Below are 12682 nucleotides of genomic sequence, written 5' to 3' on the forward strand. Positions count from 1 at the left end.
CCAGGGCTGCATCAGCGCATCAGGGATTCCATGCGACGGAGGGTGGATGCATGTATCCTCGCTAACAGAGGACATTTTGAACATTTCCTGTAACAAAGTGTTTGAAGTCACGCTGGTACGTTCTGTTGCTGTGTGTTTCCATTCCATGATTAATGTGATTTGAAGAGAAGTAATAAAATGAGCTCTAACATGGAAAGTAAGCATTTCCGGACACATGTCCACATAACATATTTGCTTTCTTTGTGTGTGAGGAATGTTTCCTGAGGTTGGCCGTACCTTTTTGTAACACCCTGTATATAGCATTTTCCGTTGAAAAACCCTTCTGGAAACCAAACTGACATTTTGTTAAAACTTTGTAAAAATAAAGTTGTGAAGCTACTCTTCAATACATTAGTTTTTCAAGAATTTTGGATAAGGCAGTCAGAAGAGAGATTGGGCGGTATTTGTTGACATCAGACGTATCCACTTTTTTATGCAGTGGTTTAACAATGGCATACTTCAGTCTATCTGGGAAAATACCCTGCTTCAGAGAGCTATTACATGTGTGGCTAAGAATCCCACTTATTTCTTGGGAACAAGCTTTTATTATCCTGCTGGAAATGCCATCAATTCCATGTGAGCTTTTATTCTTGAGAGAGTTTAATATCTTCCTAATTTCAGAAGGAGAGATGGGTGGAATTTCAATTGTATCAAATGGTGTGGTAAGGCCTCTTCCATTAACTGCCTTGCTTCTTCTAATGAACATGTAGATCCTATTTTCTCTACAACATTTAAAAAATGATTATTCAAAATGTTTTCGACTTCCGGCTTGTTGTTTATCAAGTTTCCATTCGCTTTGATGGTGATGCCGTCATCCTGTACTCTTGGTTGTCCTGTGGGGGACAAGGAAGGAGCCTCCACGCGTGCACTATCTGAGATAAGAGACCGAGAGTCATCTGTCAGATAATGCCGGTGTCCCCCGGAAACGTTGCAATAAAAGACAACGGCCAATCCTTCCAACACCGGAAAAGCAAAAAGAATGGGCCCTTCTCAGAGCCAACTCTGACGATTGCAAGCCTAAACGTAGAGGGTATCACCAAAAACAAACAACAAATCATATCACAACTTTGCCGCACGCGCAAATGGGATATACTGTGTATACAAGAAACACACAAGAAAGAAGGGGCAATAAGACCAGAAATAGAAGGAATGAAATTAGCCTTAGAAAATCCACATCCTAAATATGGCAGCGCTGTCTTCACAAAACCTGAGATGGCCATAATATCAACTGACAGAACTACATACAATAAAAGAATTACTGACTGTCGAGTGTAGCACCTTCACCGTAACGTCAGTATACAAGCCGCCCGGAGAGAAGTTCAACTTGACTTTGCCGCCAAACTTCAACAACCAGAAAACACAGTTAATCTTAGGAGACTTCAACTGCCACAGCATATCATGGGGCTACAAACATACAGACGACAATGGACATAAATTAGAGCAGTGGGCGGAAATAAATAACTTATCCCTAATCCATGATCCCAAGCTACCATGCTCGTTCAGCAGCAAAATCTGGAAGCGCGAATACAACCCTGATGTTTGTTTTTTAAGTGCAAACATGGAAGACCGATGCTTAAAAACTGCATACGCACCTCTTCCTAAAACACAACACCGACCTATTGGAATCCAAATACACGCTGCTTTGAGAACAACGAAAATACCATTCCGCAGACGCTTCAACTTTAAAAAAGCTAAATGGATAGAATATTCTGTGGAACTGGATGCAGAAATAGAAAATCTACACCCAATTCCAGAAAATTATCAAACTTTCGTAGAGACCCTCCAAAAGATTTCTCGAAGACACATACCCCGAGGCTGCAGAGAGCATTTCATCCCAGGTCTCTCTGACGAATCAAAGAATATCCTGAGGGAGTACGAAATGCTATACGAACAGGACCCCTTTAGTGAAGAAGTAATCCAATGTGGAGAAACACTAATGGAAATGATTAGTGAATCAAGACAAAGGAAATGGGTGGAAACTCTGGAAAGAATGGATATGACCCACAGTAGCAAAGCCGCTTGGAACTTAATAAAAAACTTAATTGTGACTTTGGGACAGCTAAACAATGCTCTTCAGTAACACCCAATCTAATTGCCCATCAGCTCCTACTAAATGGAAAACCCAACAAGAAATGTAAGAAAATAAAAAAATCAGCAGAATTCAGAGTCAAGAGTCAAGCATGTTCAAAATACCATTTACCATGAAAGATTTTAATCATGCAATGAACTCATTGAAAATCGGGAAAGCAGTGGGAGTCGACGATATATGCGTGGAACAGATCAAACAGCTCGGATCTAGCGCCAAGCAATGGATCCTGCAGCTCTTTAATCATTGCTTAAAAACGTGTAAGATCCCAAAGATGTGCAGGAAATCAAAGGTAGTGGCGCTACTAAAACCTGGGAAAGACTCAGGTCAACCGAAGAACTACCGCCCAATAGCACTACTGTGCCATCTGTACAAACTGAACCGCATAGCAAATATCGCAGACCAAAAGCTCATTCCCCAACATGCTGGATTCAGACCCGGGAAATCATGCACCAGTCAAATCCTAGCACTCACAGAACACATAGAGGAAGGGTTTGAAAACAAACAAATAACAGGTGTAGCATTGGTGGACTTAAGTTCTGCATACGACACCGTCAACCACAGAAAGCTCATGGAAAAAACTGTACTGTACATTTAAGGATCATCAGTTCACGAAAATCATTGAATCTCTGCTGCAAAACAGACAGTTCTATGTAATGCTGGACGGAAAAAAAAAGCCGATGGCGTCGACAAAAGAACGGTCTCACCCAGGGCAGTCTGCTGCCCCCCCTACTATTTAACCTATACACCAATGATCAACCAACACCGGAACGTACTACCCATTTCTTGTATGCCGATGATCTGGCCATTACAGCACAAGGAAATAGCTTCGAGGAAGTAGAAGGGAAATTAGAAAGCTCGCTACACGTAATGTCTGAATACTATAAAGAAAACTCCCTCAAACCCAATCCATCTAAGACACATGTTAGCACTTTCCACCTCCGCACAAAACAGGCAAACAGGAAGCTGAACGTCACCTGGAATGGCAGCAACAAACTGGACCATACGGACAAACCAACATACCTTGGTGTCGTGCTGGATAGATCACTGACGTACAGATATCACTGTGAAAAAACCTGCCAAAAAGTTGCTGCCAGGAACAATATTTTAAGAAAACTGACGAATAGTAAATGGGGAGCTAGTCCGACTGTATTACGAACAACTGCTCAAGCACTTTGCTTCTCCACGGCAGAATATGCATGCCCTGTATGGTCTCGATCCACACATGCCAAAAAAAGTCACTACAGTCCTTAATGAAACATGCAGGCTAACAACAGGATGCATGAAACCCACTCCACTTGGGAAAATATACAAACCAGCTGGATTCTCATCTCCTGAATCCCAAAGAATTGTGCACGAACATACAGAAAAATTTAAACAGATTTTAGACGAGTGCCACCAGCTGCATGGTTCTTCATATGGATGTAGCAGACTTAAATCCCTCAAGAGATTTCTCACTAGTGAATAAACATTGGACTTGGCCCGACATTGGGCTGAAAGGCGTTGAAACAAAGCTCCGGACACGAAAAAGTAAAAGTAGGTTGTCCTGTCTCCCTTGTAATAATATTCCAAATTGTTTTGATTTTGTTATCAGAGGTATTAATCTCAGACATGATGCACATGCTTCCAGATTTTTTAATAACCTTTCTTAATGTAGAACAGTAGTTTTTATAATATTTGGCTGTTTCTGGGTCATTACTCTTTCTTCTTGTTAGATACAGTTCCCTTTTGCGATTACACGATATTTTTATTCCTTTAGTACGCCAAGGTTTTTTGCATGGTTTCTTATAATTAAATTTAACTACTTTCTTGGGGAAACAGTTTTCAAATTCTCTTACAATTGTATCATGAAATAAGTTATATTTTAAATTAGCATCGGGTTCCTTGTACACCTCATCCCAGTCTAACTGCTGAAGATTTCTAATTGTTGAGTTATTAACTGAATGCACAACTTTGGAGGGTAGTTTTGAATTACTGAATGGAGCTATGTCATATACTGTAACTAGCTGAGCATCATGATCAGAAAGCCCATTCTCAACAGGACAAGAATTTATGTTTTTAAACCTATCTTGGTCTATAAAAGTGTTATCTATCAATGTGCTGCTGTCCTTTACTACCCGAGTAGGAAAATTAATGACAGATGTCAAATTCAAAGAACCGAGCAAGACTTCCAGGTCATTCTTCCTATTACACTCTTTCAGTGAATCAACATTGAAGTCTCCACATATAATAATTTGCTTTCCTCTATCTGACAGATAGCACAACAAGGCATCCAAGTTTTCCAGGAATAAATGAAAGTTTCCTGAAGGGGACCTATATACTGTTACAATTATAAAAGAGCCCTCCTTCAGTTTAAGTTGACAGGCACGTGCTTCTATATGTTGCTCTAGACAAAACTTTTTTGTATCTAAGCTTTCTACACAGTGATAACTTTTGACATATATGGCAACTCCTCCTCCCACCTTATTCTCTCTACTCATATGTGCAGCTAGTTTATAACCACTGATATTTACCTTTTCCATATCAGACACAATGTGATGCTCAGACAGGCGTAGTATATCTATTACATTATCAGATTCAATGTCATCTAAACAAACCAGGAGCTCATCTACTTTATTCTTCAATCCCGCCATATTTTGGTGAAAAATGGGAACATTATTTTTTACTTTACTTTTCTAACAATCTACCTTTTTCTTTAATCCACCAATATTTTGGTTAAATATGGTAACATTATTATTTACTTTACTGTGGTGAGAATCTTGTGAGTTTTGGACCTCTTTAGCACCTGCCTGCCTGAACTTCTCATTGGATGCTGATATTAGTCTACAAAAGAGATACATCCATGAGTACTAGTGTCCCCCCTTATGGATTTTGCTAACAACCCTGCCAGTTTACCCTTCCCTTTCCTATTGAGATGTAGGCCATGCCTTGTGAAATCCCCCCTATCAATAGCCTCGACAGGAACCAATCCAATGTCTGACAAAGTGGCCGCCCTACGCAACTGATCCAACTCCATATTTACCCTCCTGACAGAGCGGTTCAACTGGGGCTTATCATGCCGCGCGAAAGCAGGCACCAGCCCAACATTGGTATGGGTCATTGCCGAGGCTATTTTCACCATGTCACACTCAATGCTGTAGCCCTGATCCCTGTCAATACTGTTTCCCACTCCACCCACTATCATCACATGATCCTGCTTTGTGAATCCCTTGCACAAGGAACCTATATCCTCTACCACCTGGCTAAGATTTGCACTTGGCTTGAAAAAGTTTGTGACCTGGTACCGGTCACCTAATTTTTCCTGCAAAATCTGGCCCACACCTCTTCCATGGCTGCTACCTAGCAACAGAACTACATTTACTTCTACTGGAGCCCCTTCCATACTTAACTGTGGTAGCAAGGCAAATCTATTGGTTGTGCCAATTGGGAAATTTTTCTGTGGCCCCTGTTCCCAGCTACCACTTCCCACCACTGTTTGCCCTCCTCCCCCCTTAACCTCTTCAGTTCCTTCCTCGCTCTGTCCAAATCAGCCTGAAGGTCTCTAGCTATATAGGTCAAGTGAAAGTTTCTATACTAGCTTTCAGAGAAAGGGAAATACGGAAGCGTCTGATCCCACCCGTCTGCTTTGACCCATGACGTCACAAATATGGCGGAAACAAAAACAAACACACACACTCCACAAGAAGCCTAATGACACTAACGGGACAAGCGCGGGAAATGGGGTGTTTTGGGTGGGGGGGCAAATTAAATATAAACAAATTTAGACGCCTTGCGTAGCTACAACGTGTAAGTGAAGACAGCCATGCATGAATACCCACCCACCTCCCCAGGGGTCGTAACCCCTGCAACCCATAGAAGATAAAGATGCTTCAGTAGCTGATTAGTGTTTTTTGTCTTTTTGAAAAAAAAAAAAAATCTCACGGGATAGAACGAACAGATCAGAAAAGTAAATAAAATAAGATAAAACAGAACTGGAGACAGCCACACTCAAACCAAACTCCGCGCCGTCATGACGTCACACACGAGAACACCCTTACATCACGGGTCAAAGCCGACGCGTTGGATCGGACGCTTCTGTCGACCCAGAGAAAGATGCGGTTTTGTAGTATTGAGGACTTTGCTTTGGCTACACAAATGAAATGAAATTTTTACCAGCTTTTGGATAGAATTGTGGTTATGTGTGAGCTGTATAGGTCAAGTGAAATGTCCAATATCAAATTTTCCCAAAGTTATAAATGATTTATTGTGTATAATATTTTTACTTGGGAACTGTATTGGAGATGGGTATTAGTCAGTGGGTCATGTTTAGGGGTAGGGAGGAATAAGATTCACTAATATTTAATACTGCATCATATCTACAATATCGGCCTGCCATAAGTCATTCAACCCACATATTATAACATGCCTATGAGGGAATGTTTTGGGTGTTGATTTGTGTAGTTTTGAACTATATTTTTAATAAATTTTGAGCAGCTACCAAAGTCCTCAAAGACATTTTTAAATGTCATATCTTAGTCATTTTCACAAATGTTATACTATTCTAAGAGTTTCTAAATTATGATTATTACAGTTACGAAACAATATACAGGAGGGTAGTGCTTGTTGAAAATGTCATTCAATGATAAAAGTCATGTATTATGCAGATAATAAAAGTTGCTAATATCAGAAACATTAGGGTCACAGATGAAACAGCAGAACTTCAGTCGAGAAGGCAAATGAAACCATCAAGGATGTTTACAAAAGGACAGCATGTAATACATAAACACTGAACATAAAGACAAATTACAGCATGAGCTTCAGCTTAAATATGTGGAAACAGCACACAAGGATACTGGCAGAGATATCATCATCAGCGTATGCCCTTAGGTTTGCATCAGTGAATAACAGGATGTCCCTTTTGGTGACATAACATCCCTATGTACACTCAGTTTTCAGCTATGGGATTTTTTCTCGGGGTTATATACATACAGCAGGAGAATAATTTACAGACTGTAGAAAAAGGCCATACAAATAATAACGAAGCAGGTGCACAGTAAGAAGCCATATAAAAAATGGGTATCCTTAGAGAAGCACGTTAGTTCATTTACCCATTTGTTGTATCAGGGAAAATATTAGTGAGGAAGTCACAAATAGTTATATAGGCCTACATAACTATGGAATAAGAGCCAGTTTGGAATTAAATTTAACTAGGAAAAATAAATGAAAAACTCAAAAATAGCATTTTCTATCTGGGATTAAAATTCTATAATATTTCATAACAGATGAAACTGACAACTAAAATATGTTTATCTACAAAAGCACTCAAAATAAGGCTCCTAAATAAAGTACACTACAAAATTTCCGATTACACACGTTCACAATGTACAGCTTTTCACAGGACAAACATCTGTAGCTCATAATGATTATGTCTACCATCTACCTAAGGTCAACATCTCACTCATTATGAGAGGATGCTGCCTCTGTTGCTCAGAGGGGCAGAAGGGAAGACTTGGAGATGTAACAGAGGTATGGCAGCATAGTAATGCTGTAGGAGTCACCAGCAAATGCGTATGGCGAATGCAGTGACATTTTATCATCAAACTAAAATGTTTCCAGTGTGCATAAATATACAAACATGGCACACAAAGTATCTTCAATGAGGTCATGCATTTGTTAAGGCACTCAGGCCTCAGATTGGAGAGGACAGAGGTGCATGCTGTGTGTTTTTTCTGCTTTTTCTTTGTATTTAGATGACAAATCACTCCCATTGTAAAATAATTTTTGGGCGATTACAGGAAAGTACGAACTAAATGTGCATTATGTTCTTCAAATATATGCACACAGTGAAACAGATATATCACAAACCTTTTTAAAAAGATGGAATTCTGTAGAGGTACAATCTGTCTTGGTTCAATGTAAGGCAATGGTATACTGTGCTAACCATAAGGTATCACTCCTTTCCTTAATAAGGCATTAAAAATTCTTTAATCAGTGTTTATCATTGAAATGATAAAAGGACTACTATATGAGGCACGATTGCAAACTGTATGTTGTTGTTGTTGTGGTCTTCAGTCCTGAGACTGGTTTGATGCAGCTCTCCATGCTACTCTATCCTGTGCAAGCTTCTTCATCTCCCAGTACCTACTGCAACCTACATCCTTCTGAATCTGCTTAGTGTATTGGATTACTACCTACTACCTAAAAATCTGTGATGAATCAACGAAATCGATTTCACTGAGACTTTTAACTCCTTGTGGGAAACAAATGTGAGCTCTGTACATTCGTATGACATCTACTAATTAACAGGCTAACAAGCTACAAGTTTTTTGCTACACAACGCCAGTCAAACTTATAAAACTAGTGTTACCTCACCTCATTATGATTAATAGAAAGATCGTTGAATGTCAATTTACATCCAATAGTCACACATTCACACGACGCGCAAATGAAATGTTCTGACTTTGGGATTTAAGTCAGTTGACAACTACACTTCCATTTTCAAAACATTCACATGTACACAACCACCTACTCAACACACATCACACATGTGCGGTACACGCCACACGGGTACACCGGTGCACACTTCCGACTAATTAGTAATTACGGAACATCTTTGGACAGGTCTACCACAGATTAAGGGCCAGTTGTATGATCTCCGGTTAGTAGCGGGTTAAGCTCTATTCTCGAAATAGCGCGAGAAACGCGTTGTACGAATTGGGAATAACGCCTAACCGGAGAATAAACTCCTGGGTATGCACATTGATGAGAAGATTAATTGGAAGGACCATATGGTGAACTTAGCACTAAAACTAAATTCAGCATGTTTTGTGCTTAGAATAATTTCAAGAGTTTGTAGTAATGACTGTACCAGATTAGTATATTTTGGCTATTTTCAGTCCATTGCATCCTATGGGATAGTATTCTGGGGAAAAACAAATTGTCGTCTAAATGAGATTTTCAAATTGCAAAAACGTGATATTCGGATAATGACCCACAGCCCACCTCAAACACATTTAAAGCGTTGAAAATTTTAACAATTCCATCATTATACATTCTGAAATGTCTGTAGGTGATCAAAAGAAATCAGGACAAAATGAAAAGCAATACAGACTTCCATAATTACGGTAAAGATCTCCACATACAAGCTGTAACAAGGACCCGAAGCCAGAAAAATGTATGTAATCAAGGCATCAAACTTTTTAATGCACTACCAAAACATATCAAAGAGCTGGAAAATGAGGATAAATTTAAAACTGCTCTAAAGAACCACATGCTTGACAAATGCTATTACAGCATAAGTGAATATCTCTGCACAACTGTATAAAATATATGTTTAAGTTAATGTGACAAATGAAATTACATCAGTGCATAATAAATTATGTTATAAAAACCCTTATTAGTTGTATATTGTATTAAACATAAGATAGATTAGTATGAATTCAGCACAGATACAAATTTTGTAAAGATATTATATAGTTGTTAAAATGTACCCTGACAAATCCTATATCACAAATGTGATCATTGGGATGATAATAAACAAATAAATAAATAAATAGATAACTTAGTCGGCGATTTCTGGCCTGTTAGCGAGCTATCGGGGAATAACTTTTGAAGATGGCGTGGGATAGAGACAGATGCAGACAGCGATGGCGAGATTTTAGCTGAACTGTTCATGAGAATGTGAAGGAAAAGAGAGAGTGAGACGAAGCCGATTCCGAATTTATATTCAGATTTTGCACTGAGGGAAAAGATTAGCAACACCGATGAATAATTAATGTACACCAGTGAAATTCTGGGAATACATTTGTCTAGGTAACATATTTAAGTGATTAACATTGCAAGATTATAGGTCGATGTAAGTGCAAGATAAGTCATTTAAAATGTGAAATGCTGGAACATTAGCAACATGTGTAACCGCCAGAATGTTGAATAGAAGCATGCACATGTCCATGCATTGTACAGGTGTTGGGTGTCAGTTTGTGGGATAGAATTCCATGTCTGTGCACTTCGGTGGTCAATACAGAAATGGTTAATGCAGTTTGTGGATGATGCTGGAGTTGTCGTCCAATGATGTCCCATATGTGCTCGATTGGAGACAGATCTGGTGATCGAGCAGGCCAAGGAAACATGTCAACACACTGTAGAGCATGTTGGGTTACAACAGCGGTTTGTGGGAGTGCGTTATCCTGTTGGAAAACACCCCCTGGAATACTGTTCATCAATAGCAGCACAACAGGTCGAATCTGGTCGTATTTAAAGTACACCAGTGGCAAAAAAACAGTCAATATCGTCACTGCACGACAGCAATGGAAATGTTACCGATGATGGTGCCACTAAAGCGGACTTACTAAATCAGTTACCCGTAACTGCTTCGCGAAAGAAGACGAAGTAAATATTCCAGAATTCGAAACCAGAACAGCTGTTAGCATGAGTGACATAAAAGTAGATATCTTAAGTGTTGCGAAACAACTCAAATCACTTAAGAAAGGCAAGTATGGTATAGCACTGAGTTTCCTTTCAGAGTATGCAGACACAATAGCGCCTTTCTTAGCAATCATATACAACCGCTCACTTGACGAAAGGTCTGTTCCTAAAGACTGGAAAGTAGCACAGGTCACACCAATATTCAAGAAAGGAAATAGCAGTAACCCATTGAATTACAGACCCATATCAGTGACAGCAATTTGCAATAGGGTTTTGGAGCATATACTATACTCAAACATTATGAATCACCTTGAGGAAAATGACTTACTGATACATAACCAACGCGGATTCAGAAAATATCGTTCTTGTGCAACACAGCTAGCACTTTATTCCCATGAAGTAATGACTGTTGTCGTCAAAGGATCTCAGATCGATTGCATATTCCTAGATTTTCAGAAGGCTTTTGACAGCGTTCCTCACAAGCTACTATTAATCAAATTGCGTACATATGGAGTATCATCTCAGTTGTGTGACTCGATTCGTGATTTACTCTCAGAGAGGTCACAGTTCGTAGTGATAGATGGTAAATAATCGATTAGAACAGAACTGATATCTGGCGTTCCACAAGGTAATGTCATAGGCCCTCTGCTGTTCCTGATTTACATCAATCATCTAGGTGATAATCTGAGCAGCCCCCTTAGATTGATGACCGATGACACTGTAATTTACCGTCTAGTAAAATCATCAGACGATCAATTTCAAATTACAAAATGATCTAGAGAGAATTTCTGTATGGTGCGAAAAGTGCCAAATGGCACTAAACAAAGAAAAGTGCGAGATCATCCACATGGATAGTAAAAGAAATTCGATAAATTTTGGGTATACGATAAATCGCAGAAGTCTAAGGGCTGTCAATTCGACTAAATACCTAGGAATTACAATTACGAGCATCTTAAATTGGAAAGACCACATCAAATAGTGCGCTTTGTTGGCAGAGCACATAGAGGATGCGATAAACCCACTAAAGAGACAGCCTACATTAGACTTGTCCGTTCTCTGCTGTAATATTGCTGCGCGGTGTGGGATCCTTACCAGGAAGGATAGACAGAGGATATCGAAAAAGTGCAAAGAAGGGCAGCTCGTATGTGTTATCGCGCAATAGTGGTGAGAGTGTCACTGATATGATACGCGAGTTGGGGTGGCAGTCACTGAAACAAAGGCGGTTTTCTTTGCGGCGAGATCTATTTACGAAATTTCAATCACCAACTTTCTCTTCCGAATGCGAAAATATTTTGTTGACACCCACCTACGTAGGGAGAAATGATCATCATAATAAAATAAGATAAATCAGAATTTTTTTTTTCTTTATTGTATTTCAATTCCCCATCGGGGCGGGCTGGCAGCAGCATATGCGCTGCTCTTCAGCCGAAAGACATAGAACAAACAATATAAGACAGTGAAAAATATACAAAGGAGAGAATATGGTGAACATAGATATAAAAAAGGGGGAACATCATGGAAGGCAATAGACAAAAAAAGGGGCGACTGTAAAATGGAGATAAAAAACTGTTTAAAAGTAGCGCACACAAAAAGCCACACACTGCGACAATTAAAAGAACACAAGGCACAGTATGACTGGAGCATAAAAAGTATCGACGGATGGCGTAGCACATAAGAAACACAGACGGCGAACCTCAAAGCAGTACACAATTAAAATGACACCTCTTGACGCACAGGAGAAACAGCACTAAACACAACACTGACGTGACACACGGATGATGATCAAAACGGAGGATCTGCCAGGCGCAAGGAGATGAGGGAGACCGGAAGAAGGGTGGGAGGGAGGGAGGGTTAGAGAGGGGGGAGATGGGTGGGAGGGGGGGGCGCTGAAGAGGGCCAGGTAGGGAGGGATGTGGGAAGGAAAGAGGCAAGTATGGGTTGCAGGGTCTCGGGGGAGGAGGGGGGGGCGGGCAAATCAGAGCTCGAACGGAAAGATTTAGGTGTTCCTTTTTACCCGCGCGCCGTTCGAGAGTGGAATGGTAGAGAAGTAGTATGAAAACGGTTCGATGAATCCTCTGCCAGGCAATTAAGTGTAAATTGCAGAGTAACCATGTAGATGTAGATGTAGCAGATGTAGATCACCAGAGTGACGTC

At 40.0% G+C, this 12682-nt stretch overlaps 1 protein-coding gene across 1 annotated transcript in view; it reads right to left on the reverse strand.

The window, feature by feature from the left end:
* The window catches only part of LOC124554826 (isoleucine--tRNA ligase, cytoplasmic), a 185075-nt gene extending 176370 nt beyond the window's left edge, over positions 1 to 8705 (reverse strand). Inside the window, exon 1 of the mRNA XM_047128492.1 lies at positions 8477 to 8705. Coding sequence (XP_046984448.1) covers positions 8477 to 8481 — 5 coding nt within the window. The 5' untranslated portion in view covers positions 8482 to 8705. The remainder of the gene's footprint in view (positions 1 to 8476) is intronic.
* Positions 8706 to 12682: the final 3977 nt, after the last annotated feature.

The sequence above is a fragment of the Schistocerca americana genome, chromosome X, assembly GCF_021461395.2.
Source record: "Schistocerca americana isolate TAMUIC-IGC-003095 chromosome X, iqSchAmer2.1, whole genome shotgun sequence".
NCBI lineage: Eukaryota > Metazoa > Arthropoda > Insecta > Orthoptera > Acrididae > Schistocerca > Schistocerca americana.